The sequence below is a fragment of the Pangasianodon hypophthalmus genome, chromosome 12, assembly GCF_027358585.1.
Source record: "Pangasianodon hypophthalmus isolate fPanHyp1 chromosome 12, fPanHyp1.pri, whole genome shotgun sequence".
NCBI lineage: Eukaryota > Metazoa > Chordata > Actinopteri > Siluriformes > Pangasiidae > Pangasianodon > Pangasianodon hypophthalmus.
Genome location: NC_069721.1, coordinates 1487286 through 1510029, shown reverse-complemented (window position 1 = coordinate 1510029; position 22744 = coordinate 1487286). Strand labels below are relative to the sequence as shown.

The 22744-nt window shown below is 41.1% G+C and overlaps 2 protein-coding genes across 7 annotated transcripts in view; both read left to right on the top strand.

Annotated features, from left to right (window-relative positions):
• Positions 1–15453, top strand: part of ppp1r16a (protein phosphatase 1, regulatory subunit 16A) — a 49079-nt gene extending 33626 nt beyond the window's left edge. Inside the window, exons 8-13 of the mRNA XM_026928116.3 lie at positions 666–741; positions 1077–1206; positions 1385–1541; positions 5362–12027; positions 12458–12566; positions 15428–15453. Of these exons, the coding sequence (XP_026783917.1) occupies positions 666–741; positions 1077–1206; positions 1385–1541; positions 5362–5832 (834 nt within the window). The 3' untranslated portion in view covers positions 5833–12027; positions 12458–12566; positions 15428–15453. The remainder of the gene's footprint in view (positions 1–665; positions 742–1076; positions 1207–1384; positions 1542–5361; positions 12028–12457; positions 12567–15427) is intronic.
• si:ch211-217a12.1 (alanine aminotransferase 2-like) lies at positions 11889–22701 on the top strand. Of its 6 annotated transcripts, XM_053238573.1 has the most exons (13): positions 12487–12566; positions 15428–15484; positions 16205–16395; positions 17417–17506; positions 17685–17793; positions 18836–18969; positions 19656–19899; positions 20204–20283; positions 20437–20573; positions 21160–21334; positions 21514–21669; positions 21773–21885; positions 22479–22701. In XM_053238573.1, the coding sequence occupies exons 3-13, from the start codon at positions 16258–16260 to the stop codon at positions 22567–22569; spliced, it is 1467 nt and encodes a 488-aa protein (XP_053094548.1). In that variant the 5' UTR covers positions 12487–12566; positions 15428–15484; positions 16205–16257; the 3' UTR covers positions 22570–22701. The 6 variants fall into 6 exon arrangements, with proteins under 6 accessions (XP_026784079.1, XP_053094547.1, XP_053094548.1 ...); XM_026928278.3 differs by lacking the exons at positions 12487–12566; positions 15428–15484 and adding an exon at positions 11889–12027; XM_053238572.1 differs by lacking the exon at positions 15428–15484 and having other exon boundaries at positions 12428–12566.
• Positions 22702–22744: the final 43 nt, after the last annotated feature.

The window sequence follows — 22744 nt, the reverse complement described above, 5'->3', positions numbered from 1 at the left end:
AACAGCACCTGGAACCGTTGCTCCTGTTCGTTTCACAGCTCTAAGAGGGCTTGATGCTGTGTTCGGTGAAGGCTGGTGAGGGATTTGTCGATGGCGGCCAGCGGCGAGGATTCCATGTCGGCATTCCTCCTCAATCTCCTGGGTTTCGGCACTAGTGTAACGTTCCCTGACGTGGGAACTGAGGAGACAGGAGGCAGGCTGGGCTGGAGCTCACAAACTGGCTTTATTTTTACTTCCACTTTTACTTTTTACTTGCTTTTCAGCGGTGCAACTTTGAATGTCATGCACATATACACACACACACACCGCTTTCTTCTCTCCAGCTACCTCTCTCGACATGCTCGTCTCTCCCCTCCTATGTTCTCCGTCTCTCTGCAACACAGAAGAATAATTAGGAAATTTCCCACAGGTGTTTGTAATCCGTGTAACTCACCTTTTCCCACTCCGCCCTCCATTCACAAGATGGCGCTCAACCACGCCCCCCGCCTCCACAGTTACATTTAATGTCAATGTTCATTCCTGTCAGAGCTTTTGCTATAGACACCACCTGACCAATCAGAACAGAGAATTGTTCTGTGGTTTAGTCGATGATTGATTGTTGTGCAACCTCACATGACCTGATGTCCATGACCTGTGTGTGTGTGTGTGTGTTTCTCGTCATGCAGCTACAAATGGTGGAGCTTTTGGTGGCTCACGGCGCAGATCTAAACGCCAAGTCTCTCCTGGATGAATCTCCTCTAGGTGAGTAAGACACTTTTATGCACTTTTACACACTAAGTGAGTAAATGTTCCCTATTAAGTGACTATTTTTTTTGGGTCAAATCACAAATGGATCTGTAGACTTTTTAAGTGCACTAGATAAGATATTTCCTATATTAATGAACATTTTGGGGATAAAATATGGTTCCTGTGCATTAGGGAAGTGCACCATATAGGAAATAATAGTTTACACTACACACACACACACACACACCGTATTGCATTAGATAACCTCCACTCTGCATGCTTACATACTGTGTGTATGCAGTGTTAGACTGAATCTGTGTGTGTCTGTGTGTGGGTGTGTGTGTGAGTAGATGTGTGTGTGGACGAGGAGGTGAGGGCAAAGCTACTGGAGCTTAAACACAAACATGATGCCATCATGAAGAACCAGGACAAACACAAAGGCTCACTGCAGAGACGAGCGTCCAGCGCCAGCAGCCGGGGGTCAGTGTGTGCGTGTGTGCGTGTGTGCGTGTGTGTGTGTGTGTGTGTGTGTGTGTTATATAATTTGCTAGATTATGAACACCGTGAAGATTCTGCACCGTGAAGATTCTGAAGATTTCTGAACAAGAAACACTGTGTGTGTGGGTGTGTGTGTGTGTGTGGCTGTGTGTGTGAGCAGTAAGGTGGTGAGGAGGACGAGTGTGAATGAGCGCAGTAGTTTGTACAGGAGAGAGCACCATAAGGAGGCCATGGTGTGGCAGGACAGAGGGAGACAGGACAGACAGACGGAGGATGAGGATGAGGACAGACAGACAGACGCTGAACTCAAACACATGGTGAGAAAACACAAATACACAAAACATGTTTGTGTGTCCTGAAAAACATAAAAACATGCATGAGTTCACACAGAACATACATGAAAGAAAAAAAACTACACCTGCAGGGTGATTCCGTGTCCAGTCAGGGGACTTTTCCACCTCTTCACCTCAGGTTTTGCTGATTTTTATCTCCATTTGTTAGTACATGCATGAGAGCAAAAAAAAACTTTGAGTCAACTCTTACTTATTAAATGGCGGCCATTTTAAAATTTGCCCCAGACAAGCTTCAAGACGAGCCACACCCCCTTTTTTGAAACACTTTTCCTGTAATAACTCGCAAAGTATATGTGCTATGAAGATGAAACTTGTACTGTATATTTTACATATATTTCTATAATTTTTCATGTAGAAAATTGGCATATCTTTAATGATTTCACTGATATGCAAAAAACACTTTTCCCCACATGTATCAAGCTACAAATATCTTACAAATAAATTGTGTGTTTTGCCTAAAGGTGCAACGATACACTCCGGTCACGGTTTGAATTAAATCACGATACTGGCTTCACAATTCGATTCGATTCACAGAATATTTTGAGCAATATTTTAATAGAAAAAAATGATGACTGAAAAGACTCCTTTTTTTTGTTTCTTAATCATAAACGATGCAAAACTATATGCATTTTTGTCTGTATAAAAATAAATAAATCAAAAATTGCTCTGGAAAAAAAGGTTTAATATTGTAAACAAAATGTACTACAGGTTCACCATGTCTTACAAATAAATAAATAAATAAATTTATGAATTCTCCCAAAAATTAGATTGAATAGTCAAAGTCTATGACCCGGGGAAAATGATGGATTGAAATATGAGCATCTGAGGTCTCATTTTAACCGGAACTAGAGCTCCAAAGTTGGATAAAATGGCCGACTTCCAGGCTCTTTCTCAGACACCGTAGATCGCAGTGGCATGGGGCTGGTGTTGTTTGAACGCTACTGAAGAGCTCCTTTTACCTATTATAACGTGATTCTGTAACCATATAACCTATAATGCGTGTCCGTTGTTGTGACCCGGAGCTATTGGTGCAGGCTCAGCACGAAAGACCATGATCACGTGACCAGCATGCACTCTGTATATTTTAAATTTTTAGTTTCGCAGATCGTGACCTCTGGTGTTCAAACAGTGCAACTGCATTATATATACATATTTACGCATAATTAATAGAATGCGGATATCATACATTTCCATGATGCACATCGTCACATTTTTGCATCATGATGCACCGTGTCACCCCTAGTTTTGCCCCATTATGAAGAAATAGCAAACTTCTTTGTAATGGGGCATAACACACACCCAACTTTCACTGATTTGTAAGATGAATGATAAGTGAAGATAAGCGAACTGTCTTCATTAAAGTCATACTTTGTGGGTTATTAAGGGAAACATGTTTTAAAAAAAGGGGGTGTGGCATGTCATTAACCGTGTCAGGGCCAAATTTTAAAGTGGCTGGGGGGTTAAAAATTTGGCAGTTTTGTTCTCATATATGTATTAACAAAATCTGAGATGCTGTAGTTCCACCCACTGCTTGATTTGACATGGAGTCACAGCACCATCTCTGAAGTGATTGGCTGTGTCAGTAATGTGATCTTTAATGACACGGTCAGTTGCTTTAGAGATAAGAGTAATGGCACTGCTATTTGCTTTAATGTTATCTCTAAGGCAAATGGCCTTGTCTTTAAGGTCTGAAGTGATTGGCTGTGTCAGTAATGTTATCTCTAAAGGGATTGGCTGTGTCATTAATGTTATCTCTAAAGGGATTGGCTGTGTCAGTAATGTTATCTCTAAAGCGATTGGCTGTGTCATTAATGTTATCTCTAAAGCGATTGGCTGTGTCATTAATGTTATCTCTAAAGCGATTGGCTGTGTCAGTAATGTTATCTCTAAAGGGATTGGCTGTGTCAGTAATGTTATCTCTAAAGCGATCGGCTGTGTCAGTAATGTTATCTCTAAAGGGATCGGCTGTGTCAGTAATGTTATCTCTAAAGCGATCGGCTGTGTCAGTAATGTTATCTCTAAAGCGATCGGCTGTGTCAGTAATGTTATCTCTAAAGCGATCGGCTGTGTCAGTAATGTTATCTCTAAAGCGATCGGCTGTGTCAGTAATGTTATCTCTAAAGGGATCGGCTGTGTCAGTAATGTTATCTCTAAAGCGATCGGCTGTGTCAGTAATGTTATCTCTAAAGGGATCGGCTGTGTCAGTAATGTTATCTCTAAAGGGATCGGCTGTGTCAGTAATGTTATCTCTAAAGCGATCGGCTGTGTCAGTAATGTTATCTCTAAAGCGATCGGCTGTGTCAGTAATGTTATCTCTAAAGCGATCGGCTGTGTCAGTAATGTTATCTCTAAAGCGATCGGCTGTGTCAGTAATGTTATCTCTAAAGCGATCGGCTGTGTCAGTAATGTTATCTCTAAAGCGATCGGCTGTGTCAGTAATGTTATCTCTAAAGGGATCGGCTGTGTCAGTAATGTTATCTCTAAAGGGATCGGCTGTGTCAGTAATGTTATCTCTAAAGCGATCGGCTGTGTCAGTAATGTTATCTCTAAAGCGATCGGCTGTGTCAGTAATGTTATCTCTAAAGCGATCGGCTGTGTCAGTAATGTTATCTCTAAAGCGATCGGCTGTGTCAGTAATGTTATCTCTAAAGCGATCGGCTGTGTCAGTAATGTTATCTCTAAAGCGATCGGCTGTGTCAGTAATGTTATCTCTAAAGCGATCGGCTGTGTCAGTAATGTTATCTCTAAAGCGATCGGCTGTGTCAGTAATGTTATCTCTAAAGGGATCGGCTGTGTCATTAATGTTATCTCTAAAGCGATCGGCTGTGTCAGTAATGTTATCTCTAAAGGGATCGGCTGTGTCAGTAATGTTATCTCTAAAGCGATCGGCTGTGTCAGTAATGTTATCTCTAAAGGGATCGGCTGTGTCAGTAATGTTATCTCTAAAGGGATCGGCTGTGTCATTAATGTTATCTCTAAAGGGATCGGCTGTGTCAGTAATGTTATCTCTAAAGCGATCGGCTGTGTCAGTAATGTTATCTCTAAAGCGATCGGCTGTGTCAGTAATGTTATCTCTAAAGGGATCGGCTGTGTCAGTAATGTTATCTCTAAAGCGATCGGCTGTGTCAGTAATGTTATCTCTAAAGCGATCGGCTGTGTCAGTAATGTTATCTCTAAAGCGATCGGCTGTGTCAGTAATGTTATCTCTAAAGCGATCGGCTGTGTCAGTAATGTTATCTCTAAAGCGATCGGCTGTGTCAGTAATGTTATCTCTAAAGCGATCGGCTGTGTCAGTAATGTTATCTCTAAAGGGATCGGCTGTGTCAGTAATGTTATCTCTAAAGGGATCGGCTGTGTCAGTAATGTTATCTCTAAAGCGATCGGCTGTGTCAGTAATGTTATCTCTAAAGGGATCGGCTGTGTCAGTAATGTTATCTCTAAAGGGATCGGCTGTGTCAGTAATGTTATCTCTAAAGCGATCGGCTGTGTCAGTAATGTTATCTCTAAAGGGATTGGCTGTGTCAGTAATGTTATCTTTAAAGCAAATGGCAGTGTCATTATTGTCATCTCTAAAGGGATTCATTGTCATTGACGTTATCTCTAAAGCAATTGGCCATGTGGTGATGGTGACCTCTCTAATGTGACTGGCTTAAGCTAATCTCTCAGATGGCTGCTTGTGTCATTAAGATAATGTCTAAGATGATTTGTGATGTGATTAATTATACAATGATGGGGCGTGTAATTAAGATCATCTCTAACACGATTGGCTGTTCCCCTGATGTAGACGGCGGCCTCTAGCAGAGTCCAGGATTTACATTATCCGGAGAACGACAGAGGATTAGAAAACGGGGACCGTGACTCTGTCGTAGGAAATGGCGGCACCTTTGTGGCTTCTTCATCCTTGGTTCCCGGAGAGCAGCGTGGCGGTGGACGCAGGGAGCGCAGCGCCTCCTATCAGCTGACTCCAGCACCGGCGAACGTTGACCCCGGGGACACGGATAGCATGACGCGGGAGAAATCACACCAGACACTTGCCGAGCTGAAACGGCAGAGAGCTGCTGCAAAGCTTCAGAAACGGCAGGCTCCTGCTCCGCCGCTACTTCCTCCCACACAGGAAGAGGCGGGGCTTGCTGAACAAGCGGCGCAGCCGGTGTACTTCACACCTGCGAGCGGAGATCCACCGCTGCTGAAGCTAAAGGCACCAGAGGAAGAGGAGCCGGCCAATTCAAAAGAGCCGTGCTGTGGACTTATGTAGGGAGTGCAAACGCACACACACACACACACACACACACACACACAAATACACAATGTTTATTCTCTCCAGTGAGCATAATTGAGAAGAGACGGCCAATCAGAATGAACTAAGCTGCGGACTCTTATAGGCAGCATGCGCACACACACACACACACACACACACACACACACACACACACACAGCTTCACTGGAAAGCACAGAGAGCAGAATTCCTCAAATGTTCCAGCAATAAACTGCGTCGTTCTCTCTCTCTCTTTTTTTTTTTATAGTTATCACTGTAAGATAACGTCACTTCCTGTCCATGTTATCATGACTTCCTGTTGTATTTATGTAAACCACACATTCCTGTCAGAGGAGAGAGAAGACCGAGCTCGAGCACTTTATTACTGACACCTCGACATTCCATGAACATTCCATTAACACGTGCATTTGAGTCATTGCTGTTATTATTTTTCCGTCTTAATGGCTCCCTAGTGCACTTCACAGGGCGTAGAAATTATTATTATTATTATTATTATTATTATTATTATTATACCTTATATAGTGAACCTGCGTAGAGTGTGAAGAGCTGAATCCAAAATGGTTCCCTAATGTACATATAGTGCCGTATGTAGGGTGCAGAATCCCACGTCATGCCCTATCTAGTGCACTTCTATCGGTCGAACAATTCAGCTTAAAATATGGAAGTTAAAGATGAAAGAAATTCTCTCTCTTTTCTTAAAAGATTTATATTTAGAGTAGAATAAAGAATGAAGATAGGGAGGAAAAAAGCTGAAATATAAAATGTGTGTTTTGAAGACTTTACAGAACAAATCTCTCACTCAGGCTTTACTGCACAAACAAGCCACCAGAACGGCTGCAAAGATTTAAGAGGAATTAGTCCAAATATTTTTGTAGATATTATTTTTAGAAGGAGAAACATTTTAGCTGCGTTTTCTCACTTGTGGAAAGACCAGCGGACTTCCTGGAGTCAGTTTAGGGTGTGAACTTTTTTTTTCCTTCCAGTATACAAACAAAGCTAATTAGTTTTTGTAAGCAGGATGTTTAGCTATGTGCTGAATGTCACGTTTTTGTCGCATGTTATTTGCCATCGGGAATAAATGAGCACTAGATTTGGAGTAAACTTCCTGTCACGTGTGTAAATGCAACAGCAGAATTGTAATTTCTGGAGCCAATCCTAAGCCCCACCCACTCAGCTCTCTGGAGCCAATCCTAAGCCCCACCCACTCAGCTCTCTGGAGCCAATCCTAAGCCCCACCCACTCAGCTCTCTGGAGCCAATCCTAAGCCCCACCCACTCAGCTCTCTGGAGCCAATCCTAAGCCCCACCCACTCAGCTCTCTGGAGCCAATCCTTAAGCCCCGCCCACTCAGCTCCCTGGAGCCAATTCTAAGCCCCATCCACTCAACTCTCTGAAGCTAGCCCCTTAACCCCACCCACTCAGCTCTCTTGATCCAGCCCCTTAACCCCACCCACTCAGCTCTCTGAAGCTAGCCCCTTAACCCCACCCACTCAGCTCTCTGAAGCTAGCCCCTTAACCCCGCCCACTCAGCTCTCTGAAGCTAGCCCCTTAACCCCACCCACTCAGCTCTCTTGATCCAGCCCTTTAACCCCACCCACTCAGCTCTCTGAAGCTAGCCCCTTAACCCCACCCACTCAGCTCTCTGAAGCTAGCCCCTTAACCCCACCCACTCAGCTCTCTTGATCCAGCCCTTTAACCCCACCCACTCAGCTCTCTTGATCCAGCCCTTTAACCCCACCCACTCAGCTCTCTGAAGCTAGCCCCTTAACCCCACCCACTCAGCTCTCTTGATCCAGCCCTTTAACCCCACCCACTCAGCTCTCTTGATCCAGCCCTTTAACCCCACCCACTCAGCTCTCTGAAGCTAGCCCCTTAACCCCACCCACTCAGCTCTCTTGATCGAGCCCTTTAACCCCACCCACTCAGCTCTCTTGATCCAGCCCTTTAACCCCACCCACTCAGCTCTCTTGATCCAGCCCTTTAACCCCACCCACTCAGCTCTCTGGAGCGAGCCCTTTAACCCCACCCACTCAGCTCTCTGAAGCTAGCCCTTTAACCCCACCCACTCAGCTCTCTGAAGCTAGCCCTTTAACCCCACCCACTCAACTCTCTGAAGCTAGCCCTTTAACCCCACCCACTCAGCTCTCTTGATCCAGCCCTTTAACCCCACCCACTCAGCTCTCTGTAGTTATCCAATTGGCCTTAAAAATGTTGCAGTAATAATTTGCTTCCACTGAAACCCTCAGGTTGTAATTATGTACGATTAACCAGTGCATTAATGCAGATCAGTGTTTGATAGAGTGATGGGGGAAAATGTGATACTCAGCACATGGCTAAAGAAGCTGTAGAATGAAGCTGACGCTCTGCTACACACATTCCTCATGAAGAATAATTAAAAACAATAATCCAGCTTGCCGTGTCTAGGGCTGGCCCGAACTGCATTTACAGGCTTCAGATATCCATTCTCAAAACCATTAATGTTTCTGTTTCATAATTAACCATTCCTTTACGTACATATGTTCAAAATATATCCATGTGTCCACTTCAGTCTCCCAATATCACACCCTTGTGAAATCTTTTAAGCAATAATATTGTTTGATTTGGTGGGAAAAAAAATTATACAATATATTTTGTTGTAAAGATTGATTCAAGGAAACACATCCAAAATGGTCACGTGACCATCTCCCTGGAACTGAATCCCAAATAACTTTGAAGATACAGTGCACTTGATAAACCGTTATTTCAGCCTGCGTAGTGCGCTTATGTAAGAGCTGGAATTTAAAGACGAAACTTCCGATTGAATACGCAAATGATTCGGGCCAGCCTTAGATATCATATTTAATAAGCGTTATTAAAATTTCTAAAAATATTAAATATTGTTGACTGTGTTATTGCAGCTGCAAATACAGTCAGTTCTTATTTTACCATTTTTCTCGTTAGTGCTCACAGCAGAAAAGCTTCCCGTCACATGAAGACAATTTTGGAGAATGAAACGAATTTGTATTTTTGCTAACATACATTTATTTGTCACATTATATATATATATATTTTTAATATCATCCAGTTCTTTATTGTGTTAATTATCTCTAAAGAACATTTTTCTTGTCATTAAGCTGTACGTGCTTTAAAAATACGAAAGTTATTAATCGTAGGAGAACTTACCTTTTGTGCAGGAAGGATGATGATTGGTCATGTGCGAAGACGAATGAGTCTAGCCGCATTGCTAGCTAACGGAAAAAAACTTATTGTGCACTACACGATTGAGATGTTTAGCATTTTTATGTTTGATTTGGGACACGTCCAGCATGAACGCTGTCAGTTTGAAAATGTGTCGAAATCTGATCGTTTTAGCTAGTTCACTAGCTAGCTAGCTAAGAATGCTACCTCGTGAATTTGAATCCTGACAGTTCGTTTCGCACAAAATTAAAACTCATGAGTAAAAGTTATTAAACGTCAGAAATGCGATAAAAGCAAAACATTGGTGTCTGTTGTTGTGGTGTTTTTATGATGATCTCTCGTAGCTAGCGAGACGACTAGTTACTCTGTGTTTCTCACGTAATTATTCAGAATCATTTCTGGCACAAGTGATGAAATTTAAAAAAAAAAAAAAAACCAGGACCTGGAAGATTATATATGAAAATTTTTTTGAGATTTATTTATTTATTTATTTGATGAAGCACTGGACGGCTGAGAAGGAAGTGCGAGTATGAATTTTTAATGTCAGGTTAACATCCGTTTTGTTGTTTGTTTTTTTTTTTTTTTTTTTTTTTTTTTTTTCCGTCCTGCTGCCTTTAACTGCTGTCTGTTTTGAATTTTTTGGGACTGTACAAACTCAAACAGCATAAAAGCCTATATTTTGATAGGGAGTCGACACCGTTTTCTTGATCGCTATAGATTTTTTAAAAATAAGATTTATATAGAAGCTATTTTCATGGCGTCTTTTCACGGTTGAAGATGATGTACTTTCATAATCTTATAAAAAATGTCTGATATTTACGTTGCACAAAAAAAAAAGCTCCGCTTGAATCGAATTTAAATAAAAGACTTAAAACTGTCATGTTCATTATTTTTTGTTTGATCTTTTCATTGATGCTGTATTAAATTTTCATATTGCGATAGTTCTCACTTTTTTATTGTTATTTGTGATGTTTTTTTTTTTTTTTTAAAATGACCACATTGTGAAAAAATTATTGCTGAACATTGAGTCGTCTCGAGCGTAAATGACAACATAAGGATAAATTTTTGCGGTATATTGTATAACTGACATACTGGCACGTGCCTATTGCATTCTGTCAAAATGTTTTTCTTTTTCTGTTTTTCTCTCTCTCTTTTTTTTTTTTTTAAAACAATTAAAATTGTCTTTATTTTAAATAAGTTTTGCGTACGAGTGTGTAGAAGGTGTATATGCCTGGAAAAGTGCTTCAGATGTCCTTAAGATAAAAATAAAATTACACCCTTTTGTTTTGCTTGTATGAAAAAAAATGCAGAGCCGGGTTCTCCACACTGATGAAGATTTTAAAAATATGAAGAATAATAAAAAAAAAAAAAAATCACTCTAAAAGACTGAGTTTGAGATTTAATGTTTTTTTCACAGTCATTTTTAAAATGTTTATTTTTTATATATTTTGTTTCATTCAATCTGTAATCAGTATTTTTTATACACCAATCAGCCATAACATTAAAACCACTGGCAGGTGAAGTGAATAACGTTGATCATCTCGTTAGGTAGCAAGTGAACAGTCGGTTCTTGAAGTTGACGTGTTGGAAACAGGAAAAATGGGCAAGCGTAAGGATCAGAGAGACTTTGACAAGGGACAAATTGTGATGGTTAGACGACTGGGTCTGATCATCTTTGAAGCAGCAGGCCTTGTGGGGTGTTCCCAGTATGCAGTGGTTAGTACCTACCAAAAGTGGTCCAAGGAAGGACAACCGGTGAACCAGCGACAGGGTCACGGGCTCCCAAGGCTCACTGATGCACGTGTGGAGTGAAGGTCCGTCTGGTCCGATCCCACAGAAGAGCTACTGTAGCACAAATTGCTGAAAAAGTTAAAGCTGGCTCTGATAGAAAGGAGTCAGAACACACAGTGCAGTGCAGCTTGCTGCGTATGGAGCTGCGTAGCTGCAGAGCGGTCAGAGAGCCCTTGCTGACCCTGTCCACCACCCAAAGCTCCTACAATGGACACGTGAGCATCAGAACTGGACCATGGAGCAATGGAAGAAGGTGGCCTGGTCTGATGAATCAGATTTTCTTTTACATCATGTGGACGGCCGGGTGCTTGTGCGTTACTGCTGAAGAAATGGCACCAGGATGCACTATGGGAAGAAGGCAAGCTGGTGGAGGCAGTGTGATGCTCTGGGCAATGTTCTGCTGGGAAACCTCGGGTCCTGGCCTTCATGTGGATGTTACGTTGACACGTACCACCTACCTAAACATTGTTGCAGACCAGGTAAACCTCTTCATTGCAACAGTATTCCCTAATGGCAGTGACCTCTTTCATGCTCCCTGCCACACTGTAAAAATTGTTCAGGAATGGTTTGAGGAACATGACAGAGAGTTCAAGGTGTTGACTTGGCCTCCAAATTCCCCAGATCTCAATCCAATTGAGCGTCTGTGAGACGTACTGGACAAACAAGTCCGATCCATGGAGGCCCCACCTCACAACTTACAGGACTTAAAGGATCTGCTGCTAACGTCTTGGTGCCAGAAACCACACACACCTTCAGAGATCTTGTGGAGTCCATGCCTTGATGGGTCAGAGCTGTTTATATATATATATATAATTTTTAAAAAAATGGATTGTCCTTTTTCACACGCTGAAGAAAATCTTGATTTGAGTTTATGACATCAGAGCTACATCACTCGGCTGAGACTCACACTAGGAGGGCTGTCTCTCTCTCACACACACACACACACACACACACACACACATAACACACTTGCTCAGACTATCGGCCGGCTTCGTCCTCAGTTCCTCACTGTCTTTTATACTTTCTCTGACCTTGGACCCCATGGGGTGAGAGGGTTGAGGTGGGAGGAGCTGTCCATGGTTTTCTAGACTCTTTGAGGTCACAGAGGCCAAAGGTCGTTCCTCCCAGCTGAAGGTGGTGTCGTTCCTCAGACGGACACTGAGTGACTTTGAGTGACTTTGAGTGTGTTCATCAACGGTGCCTAACGTGAGTATGTGAATATTAACCCTGGGTGAGTGTGTTTGTGTGTGAATGGGTTTCTTATACTGTGCATCTTAAGATCTATTTCTTTGTTTATATGTATTTTATATATATTTTACCTGGTAGAGTTAGTCTTCTGATCAGTTGAGTAAGTTAATTTATATTTAGCTAGCTAATTAGCATGCGATTTATTGGTCCAATCAGATATTTAACATAAATGTGTGTGGCTGTTTCGGTTATTTATTTGTGGTACATTTTGTTAAAAAGGACTGACTAACTATACAGCATTTCATATCCACACTGGTTTCGACCCTTTTGACTTTCCTTCCTTCCTTCCTTCATTTCCTGTGTCTCATTTGTTTAATGTTTCATGTATACATTATACTATTTCAGGTTTACTGTTTCGGTGTATTTTCTACTTGCTTGTTTTTTATAGTTTTTCTTGTCAGATCCTCATGGAGAGTGCTGTGGTCCTGCTAGACAATTCCACATGAACAGCACAGACGTTGGAAATTTCTGACGTTTCTCAAAATGCCAGAATTCGGGTTAGCAGTGCAGTCGATGCTAAGTGTAAACACAATATAGTTTTAGTCATAAGTGTAACTGAAGCGTCGCTTTAGTCGTAAGTGTGATCACAGTGTAGCTTTAGTCGTAAGTGTAACTGCAGCGTAGCTTTAGTCGTAAGTGTAACTGAAGCGTCATTTTAGTCGTAAGTGTAACTGAAGCGTCGTTTTAGTCGTAAGTGTAACTGAAGCGTAGCTTTAGACGTAAGTGTAACTACAGTTTAGTTTTAGTCGTAAGTGTAACTACAGTTTAGTTTTAGTCGTAAGTGTAACTACAGTGTAGTTTTAGACGTAAGTGTAACTACAGTTTAGTTTTAGTCGTAAGTATAACTGAAGCATTGTTTTAGTCGTAAGTGTAACTACAGTTTAGTTTTAGTCATGAGTGTAACTGCAGCGTAGTTTTAGTCGTGAGTGTAACTACAGTGTAGTTTTAGTCATGAGTGTAACTGCAGCGTAGCTTTAGTCGTAAGTGTAACTGAAGCGTCATTTTAGTCGTAAGTGTAACTGAAGCGTAGTTTTAGTCGTAAGTGTAACTGAAGAGTAGTTTTAAACGTAAGTGTAACTACAGTTTAGTTTTAGTCGTAAGTGTAACTACAGTTTAGTTTTAGTCGTAAGTGTAACTACAGTTTAGTTTTAGTCGTAAGTGTAACTGCAGCGTAGCTTTAGTCGTAAGTGTAACTGAAGCGTAGCTTTAGTCGTAAGTGTAACTGAAGCGTCATTTTAGTCGTAAGTGTAACTGAAGCGTCGTTTTAGTCGTAAGTGTAACTGAAGCGTAGCTTTAGACGTAAGTGTAACTACAGTTTAGTTTTAGTCGTAAGTGTAACTGCAGCGTAGCTTTAGTCGTAAGTGTAACTGAAGCGTCATTTTAGTCGTAAGTGTAACTGAAGCGTCGTTTTAGTCGTAAGTGTAACTGAAGCGTAGCTTTAGACGTAAGTGTAACTACAGTTTAGTTTTAGTCGTAAGTGTAACTACAGTGTAGTTTTAGACGTAAGTGTAACTACAGTGTAGTTTTAGACGTAAGTGTAACTACAGTTTAGTTTTAGTCGTAAGTATAACTGAAGCATTGTTTTAGTCGTAAGTGTAACTACAGTGTAGTTTTAATCGTGAGTGTAACTGCAGCGTAGTTTTAGTCGTAAGTGTAACTACAGTTTAGTTTTAGTCGTAAGTGTAACTACAGTGTAGTTTTAGTCGTAAGTGTAACTGAAGCATCGTTTTAGTCGTAAGTGTAACTACATTGTAGTTTTAGTCGTAAGTGTAACTGAAGCATCGTTTTAGTCGTAAGTGTAACTGAAGCATCGTTTTAGTCGTAAGTGTAACTACATTGTAGTTTTAGTCGTAAGTGTAACTACAGCGTAGTTTTAGTTTTTTATAGTGTTTCTTGTAAGTGTAACCGAAGCGTAGTTTTAGTCGTAAGTGTAACTACAGCGTCGTTTTAGTCGTAAGTGTAACCGAAGCGTAGTTTTAGTTGTAAGTGTGATTACAGTGTAGCTTTAGTCATATCAGAGGGAAATTTTGACATTCCTGGTGTTTATGGAAATTATGAAGGTAGAAGAGGACAGAACCTTGATAAATCGCTGGTCACTAACTAGCTTATGTTTATCATTCATGTTTCTTGGTTGCCTAGCAACTTTAACCTCAGTGACCATATCATCATTTTTATGACAAAAGCACAAATTTGCGAGATTTATTTGACGTCTGAGGCATTTGCAGGATTGTCACTGCCGCTGACAGCAATGTTTTGGATTTATGTATTGTTTTTTGTAAGAACTAAAACACAATTCTCAGCATTCTCTTACAGGAAAATAATCAATACTATTGCTGTGATACAGCCTGATGGAAAGGGAAAACGTAAAGTTACAGCTTTATCTCTTACTGCTAAGAGTTGACACTGTAGACTCCTTCTACAAATGTTAAATAAATAAACCTAGTTATATACATGCAATTATTAATATAGAAATTCTTACATTTATATAAACCTGAGATTTGCATCTGCACGACTCAACATCATCCAACCAATCAGAATCCAGAATCTAACAGTTCAGCATGCGAGTTAAGCAGTGTATTAGCTGATTTGATCGATAAAGCACTTGCTAATTAGCTTGCTAGGTACATATGGTCTCTAAACACTAGTGCTGTCTCCCTGCTCGAGTTTATCTGAAAATTTCAGTCGATCCTGAAGAAGCTTTAGCTGGTCGGAACATGTTCTCCGAACGTGTGGTTGTAGAAACTCTATACTCGACCCTCGAGGTGCATGACGTGTGCTGGCCAATTTTAAAAATAGCCGAGACAGCATGTGCTTCCACTTGCTGCCAAATGTCAAGGAAGCTCAGCACATCATGGCTTCGGAGGTCTTGGACACGTCATAGCTGTTCCGTGTCTTGGCAAACGCCACACCACAACACTTTACAGCTCCTCTACAACTCTACATCAGCAGGAATTCAGCAGGAATTTCTGTCTTGCACAGATACAGGAGTCTTCACCAAGCGAAGGACGCCCTCACAAAGTGAACAGCCTGCCACTCAGGTGTTGTTTTTGATGGTCCATAAGGTAGGAAGGGTGTTTCTAAGGTATTTATACAAAACCTCGTAGTAAAATGCGAAATTAAAAACCTCATGAAAAGCAAGATGAGCAGCACATACACAGAAGAAACCGAGAAATGCGCTACAATATATAGCTAAATCGTAATATTTTTAAAGTCCAAAGCCGCACCCCTAAATGTCTACATGCTATTCTAAAGTTTGGAGTAGAAGTGTCCTGATTGGTTGGATGTTGGTGGTCCTCACATTCTGGGATTTTTTTTTTTTTTCACTAGCTAAGTGTGTTTTTCTCACAATTTAATCAAGGTCTTGGACAGATACAAACATCATCATCAAAACAAAGAAGAAAGTCAAAGTTGCTGGGTACAGATGACCGTTTTAAAATATTTAAATGACTTTATGAATAAAAAGACTTTAATACGAATAACAGGAAAGAAGTGAATGATTATTTCCCCACCGATGTTAGCGTGAACAGTGATCAGTGGAGTGAAGAGACGACGATGAATTTTCAGAACTTTAGTCCTTCAGATAAGCACTCAAAAGCACAACTAAATGTATTTAAGATAGATTATATTTAAACATTGATTAATTACAATTTAAATACACTTAAGTTGGTTCGAAGTTCTACATTTAGCATGTATGAAGTCTTAACACTAGAAGTACGTACTTTTCATATACTTTTTAAAAGTACACTTTTCTTGAAATTTTATACATTTCAAATGATAGCTACCTGGAGCTAGCTAATTTAACTGTTTCTGATTTCAGTGCAATATAGCAATATTCTTCTGTGCTTTCTGAATGTCAGCTAAGCGCAGTGTAGTTTGTAGTAGTTTGTTCGCTAAAATTAAATGAACATCGTCTTTTTTTTTACCCAACATGGTTTCTTCTTAATAATTCAGGAACGTAAATGTGGTAATATTCCGATGACGTAAACTGGAGCTTGCTATTTTAACTTGCTTCTTTAATGTCGTTGTAATGTTGTGATTATTTAAATGCTAGCTAATTATGGTGTAGTTTTTTTTCTGCTAATAACCTAGCTAGCTAATTTTTGTAAGTTAATTGGCCTGCTGTGTTTATTTCCAGTGTCATTTCTTCATACTCTACTTCGTGTCAGAGGGACTCCAGCTGGAGAAACGATGACAGACCATGTTGTGGTTCCCGGTTTGAAGGTGTTGACGATGGACACCATGAACCCGAACGTGAAGAAGGTGGAGTACGCAGTGCGAGGGCCCATAGTGCAGAGAGCTGCGCAGATCGAAATGGAAATTCAACAGGTACGAATGGGTTTGTTATACTGTGTTCACATGTAACTATAAGAGGAACTGGACTGATGATGGTGTGGTTTATGTGGCCTATATAGTGAACAGGGTGTGTGGATTGGGACACGCCCACAGTGGAGTGATGATGGTGTTTATGTGGCCTATATAGTGAACAGGGAGTGTGGATTGGGACGCGACCACAGTGGACTGATGATGGAGTTGATGTGGCCTATATAGTGAACAGGGAGTGTGGATTGGGACGCGCCCACAGTGGAATGATGATGGTGTTTATGTGGCTTATATAGTGAACAGGGAGTGTGGATTGGGACACGCCCACAGTGGACTGATGATGGTGTTTATGTGGCCTATATAGTGAATAGGGAGTGTGGATTGGGACACGCCCACAGTGGAATGATGATGGTGTTTATGTGCACTATATAGTGAACAGGGAGCGTGGATTGGGACGCGCCCACAGTGGACTGATGATGGAGTTGATGTGGCCTATATAGTGAACAGGGAGTGTGGATTGGGACACGCCCACAGTGGAATGATGATGGTGTTTATGTGCACTATATAGTGAACAGGGAGTGTGGATTGGGACGCGCCCACAGTGGACTGATGATGGTGTTTATGTGGCCTATATAGTGAACAGGGAGTGTGGATTGGGACACGCCCACAGTGGACAGATAATGGTGTTTATGTGGCCTATATAGTGAACAGGGAGTGTGGATTGGGACACGCCCACAGTGGACTGATGGTGGTGTTTATGTGGCCTATATAGTGAACAGGGTGTGTGGATTGGGACACGCCCACAGTGGAATGATGATGGTGTTTATGTGCACTATATAGTGAACAGGGAGCGTGGATTGGGACGCGCCCACAGTGGAATGATGATGGTGTTTATGTGCACTATATAGTGAATAGGGTGTGTGGATTGGGACGCGCCCACAGTGGAGTGATGATGGTGTTTATGTGGCCTGTATAGTGAATAAGGTGTGTGTCTAATGTTATGTCTAATGTTTCTCCCCTCATATAGGGAGCAAAGAAGCCCTTCACCGAAGTGATTAGGGCGAATATCGGAGACTGCCACGCCATGGGCCAGAAACCCATCACCTTTTTCAGACAGGTTGGTGTCAAACATCCGAGCTAATGAATTATTAGCTGCTGTAGTGACGCTAATATTGATATGCTAAACAACCATCTTTTCTCTTGAAGATAAATAAAACTTATTGAATTTAATTCAGTTGAATAAATGGCTAATGATGATGATGATGATGGTGTGTGTGTGTGTGTGTGTGTTTCAGGTGCTGGCCATCTGCTCTTATCCCGATCTTCTGGATGACAACAGATTTCCAGAAGATGTGAAAAGTCGAGCACGACGGATCCTTCAGGCCTGCTGGGGAGGGAGTTTGGGTAAATCCTCGTGCTGCGATATTCCTGTTTTTACTTCTCTTTCAAAGGAATTAAAACAAGAATCCTTTTTTGAAAATGGTGGAAGCTTTTTGTAAGTGTGAACAGAAGCATTAGAAGTATTTCAAAACTGACTCATGTAGCAGTACTACTGCACTCTCTTAGCTAGTTAGTTAGCATGATAGGAACAATAAAAGACTTTATTTCCACTTCATTTGTGACAACTGATGAAATTTTGTTGCTTAGTTCTGCTGTTAGGCAGCAAGCTACCTACTGCTGTATAGCATGCTAGCTAGTTAGCTAGCTATTATGAGTCTATACATATTTTGAAGGAAATTGAATAAAAACTAAAATATGTGACTGAACACTTCATCTGCTTGTGCCACAGTGCATTATGGGTATTCTGAATCTGTTGAAGCTTGAGCACTAACACTGATGCTGCATTCCAGTTAATACGGTAGTGGGAACTCAAAATTACGCAACTTTTGAGCTCGGAGTGTTCAAGCTTCAAAGTTCGCTAGCAACAAAATAGCCAGATAACGTCAGCGATCATGAGTTTATAAAGTATTTACTTTAAAAACCGGGAACTGTACCAACACAATACCAACACAACCTGATGGAAAGTAGTGAAGTGAGGAGACTTTCCGAGACTGTCCGAGCAGGTCAAACTGTCGAGCTTTAGTCAAACGCAGGATACCCTATCGCAGTGCATTGTGGGATATTCGTGTGCTTTATGGTGCATCTACAACCAGGTCCATAAGTATTTAGACAGTGACACAATTTTTGTGTTTTTGTCTCTGTACTCCACCACAATGGATTAGAAAGGAAGCGATCAAGATGTGATTGAAGTGTAGACTTTAAGTTTTAATTCAAGGGGTTTAACAAAAATATTGCGTTAACCGTTTAATATCAAGTCTGATGAAGCATTCGAATTAAATATTTAATGCAAATAAAAAAATAAAATGTCAAATAATACAACAAATATAAAAGCTAGAGGAAAGTACAGATGCGGTTTAATGATTCGTTTATCGTCTCCGTCCCTCAGGCTCTTACAGCAGCAGTCAGGGGATTGAGCTTGTTCGACAAGATGTGGCGCGATTCATCGAGAAGCGAGACGGAGGGATCAAAAGCAATCCAGACAACATCTACCTCACTGCTGGAGCCAGCGATGGCATTGTGGTACAGACACACACACACACACACACACGTTTCTAGTACAGCTCTCTTACCCATTGTTCACTCCAACATGCGAAAATTTGATTGTAGTTTGTCTCTTGTATGTGTGTAACTTGTGGGCGTGGCCAGTCCAGCATTTGCTTTTTTGTTTTTTTTACTAATGAGAAACAGTAGTAGCTACATATAACTTCTAAAACTAACTAGTCAAATCATGAAAATTAAATAACGCACTAATCAGTGTGAAAAACTGTTGATTTTACACGCTCGGCTTTGTATTGGCTTCATTCTCAGATTAGATTAGCAAAGTGAGCTAGCTACGTTCAAGCTTTATTTTTCTTCGTAATGACGTACGTAGAAAATGAATGCTCATCTAGCGCATTGGTGCTTTTACTAGTTTGAACCTGGTGTTGGAAAGCTAGAAGCAATAATCCTCCAAACAACCTTGAAGGAGCAAGTTTTTGCTAACAGTGTACGAGGCTCATGTTGCTAGCAAGTAACTGAAGCTAACAGCCTCCAGTTCAGCATCATATAAACTGTTGCTTGATTTCATAGGAGATTTGCAGGTTTATCGGTGACATCTGATTGATAACTGGCAAGGTAGCTAGCTAAATGTTTAGCTTGCTAATTAGCTAGCATAGTGCAGTAGTAGTGCAGGTTTATCAGCACTAGCTCTCTCTCTTACCTCCCAGACGATGCTGAAGCTGCTGATCTCAGGTGAAGGATCTTCTCGGACCGGAGTGATGATCTCCATCCCTCAGTACCCGCTGTACTCTGCCGCTCTCGCTGAGCTCGCCGCTGTGCAGATTAATTATTATCTGGACGAGGAAACGTGCTGGAGTTTGGACATCCGAGAGCTGCGGCGTGCGCTGGAGGAGGCCAGGAAACACTGCACACCTCGAGTCCTGTGTATCATCAACCCCGGAAATCCAACCGGTAAAAAAAAACACATCACACTATATCTATACCCTATATCTATAGTCTCAAACAACTTGGACTTAAACTGCAAAGCGTAAACTCCTCTATCCTGAACATTCTGGAAAAGTTACAGCTTTAATGGAGCTGCAACTTTTCTGACACTGGAGACTCCTTCCATTATTGTTAAACAAAATAAACGTCTACTCACAAAATATCAACAATCAGCAGCTGCACTGTTGTCAGAGCTGCTGTTATAGAAAATTAATCAACACCTTCTGACCAATCAGAGAAGAGAATTCAGTGCTCGGTTTCTCATCGCTAGGTCAGGTGCAGAGCCGACAGTGCATCGAGGACGTGATCCGATTCGCTGCCGAAGAAAATCTCTTTCTAATGGCAGACGAGGTGAGTTCGGAAAAAATTAAACCCCCAACTCCTTCATCTCCATTTTAGGTTCTTTTATTGTTCTTTCTTTCTTTCCATTCTTTCTCCTCCTTTGTCTTTGTTTGGCTTTATTTTCCTGGATGTCCTTGAAGAATCCCATTTTTGACCGTGCAGGTCTATCAGGACAACGTGTACGCAGACGGCTGTGAGTTTCACTCGTTTAAGAAGGTCCTGTTTGAGATGGGTCCGGAGTACTCTGACCGAGTGGAGCTGGCCTCGTTTCATTCCACGTCCAAGTGCTACATGGGAGAGTAAGTGTGCGTAAGAGAAGTTCGCAGCAGGAAGTTAGTGTAATGTTGTGCTCTGAATGGGCAGAGCTAAAGTAAATACATTTAATAAGCCAAATGACATCATTACAACAGTTTAGTTAGCCAGCTTGCTAGCAAAATGGCTTCTGGGTGTACTTACACTGCATTAAAGTTCACTCAGTGTGAGCCAGCTTACTAGCAAACTAAGATATTCGTTTAAATACACAGTACATTATAAAATTATAAAATGCAAGATCTAGTGGTAGCTAACTTGCTAGCAAACTTGGCTATGGGTTTTAACTAGCCATTAAAGTAATTAATATTAGCTAGCTTGATGATAAAATTAGCGAATTACATACTTGTGTTTGCTGCCTAGCTTATCTAATGAAGTTAAGCCACTAACTTGAGTGATTAAAACCAATATGAATTTTAGCCTTACATCTAGCCGATAAAGGCTAACAGCGATTTTGAGAATGGCTGATCAAGTTCCTATCACCTGGCAAAGTCAGGATGTGAGGATGTGTGTAACAGCACGCTGTGATAATTAGACCTAAAGTACTTCTTAGATGGTTGTTCCGTCTTCCCTAAGGTGTGGCTTTCGGGCTGGCTACATGGAGGTGGTGAATTTGGACCCTGAGGTCAAAGTTCAGCTGACGAAGCTGGTCTCGGTGCGTCTGTGTCCTTCTGTAACTGGACAGGCTTTACTGGACCTGGTGGTGAATCCTCCTGAACCGCACGAACCCTCATACGACACCTTCGTTAAGGTACTTACGTAAATCCAGTCAGCACAGACACAATGCTTATGTATAATATAAACACGCTAAACGGTAGACCAGATTAGTTTTTCCCATCAAATAGTAAATGACATTAAAGTTCTAGTGACAGTCTGTCCTCCATTTTGATCTGTAACATAAAGCTGTGTTGTTTCTGGTCCTGTGTGTAGGAGCGCTCACACACTCTGGCTGAATTAGCTAAGAAAGCTAGCATGACACACCAGATTCTCAATCAGGTGCCAGGGATCAAGTGTAATCCGGTCCAGGGAGCCATGTACACCTTCCCTCACATCCACATCCCGCCCAAAGCCGTCTCTGCAGCTCAGGTACGTCCCCTGTTCGTCCTGGAGTGGTTTAGTCCTTCGTGTTCGGTTTATAATTAGCATTAAAGTGTTGTGTGAGGTTGTCTCTCGTTGTCACCATGTGCAGGAGAACGGTCAGGCTCCGGACATGTTCTACTGCATGAGACTGCTCGAGGAGATGGGCATCTGCCTCGTACCAGGAAGTGGATTTGGACAGAAAGACGGAACGTACCATTTCAGGTCTATACAGCAAAGAAAATTAATTAAATTCGCTAATTTTACACCTTGTTTAGTCAGTCTTTCCTTAGAAGTGCTAAATAGCTAAATGTTTGGATTTGTTTAACATTAAGTCTTATAGCTAACTGATTAGCTGATATAGCTTACGTTGTTGTGTTGGCTAACTGTCCAGTTATATACTCAAATGTGTTTGCTAACATAACATTTATATTCCTTTAGCATTTCATTAGGAATCTAGCCAGATACTTGGATTAGTTTAGCAGCCATGTAGCAGTGTTAGCTAGCTAATATTAGTGGTTATATTAACTTTTTGTTAGCAGTGGTAGACGTGTGAATATTGCAATTAAATTAGCATCCAGATTAGATTGTTTTTTAGTTAGCAGTGTTAGTTAGACAAATATTTAGATTAGATCAGCCTTTAGTTAGCAGTGTTAGCTAGCTAAATGTGTAGATTAGATTAGATTAGTGGTTGCATTGTTAGCTAGATGAATATGTAGATTATTTCAGTGCTTGTAATTGTACTTGGTGTGATACGTCATATTTGTTTGACTGAATAAGCGCTTCAGTGCTGACGTGCACACTTTCCTACTGTTCAGGATGACGATCCTTCCTCCGACCCAGAAACTGAAAATTGTCTTGGAGAAGATAAAGGAGTTTCATCAGAGTTTCACGCAGCAGTATTCATAAAGGATACATTTTTAAATGTTTTCCATTTCAGGAGAAAAATGTTTTGTGTTGTTGATTTCTGCCCAGACATAACATGATGTAAAAAATGTCTATTATACATATTTCAATCTGAATATAAGATTACATTTTCGATTTCTACCTCATTATTTGTGTTTTTTTGTTACACACAGAAGTA

Excerpts from the sequence above, each read along its gene's own strand:
- si:ch211-217a12.1 (XM_026928278.3), top strand. The coding sequence starts at position 16,258 with ATGACAGACCATGTTGTGGTTCCCGGTTTGAAGGTGTTGACGATGGAC. Across the intron at positions 18,970-19,655 it reads GAGCCAGCGATGGCATTGTG|ACGATGCTGAAGCTGCTGAT; the intron begins GTACAGACACAC and ends CTTACCTCCCAG. Across the intron at positions 21,335-21,513 it reads CATACGACACCTTCGTTAAG|GAGCGCTCACACACTCTGGC; the intron begins GTACTTACGTAA and ends TCCTGTGTGTAG.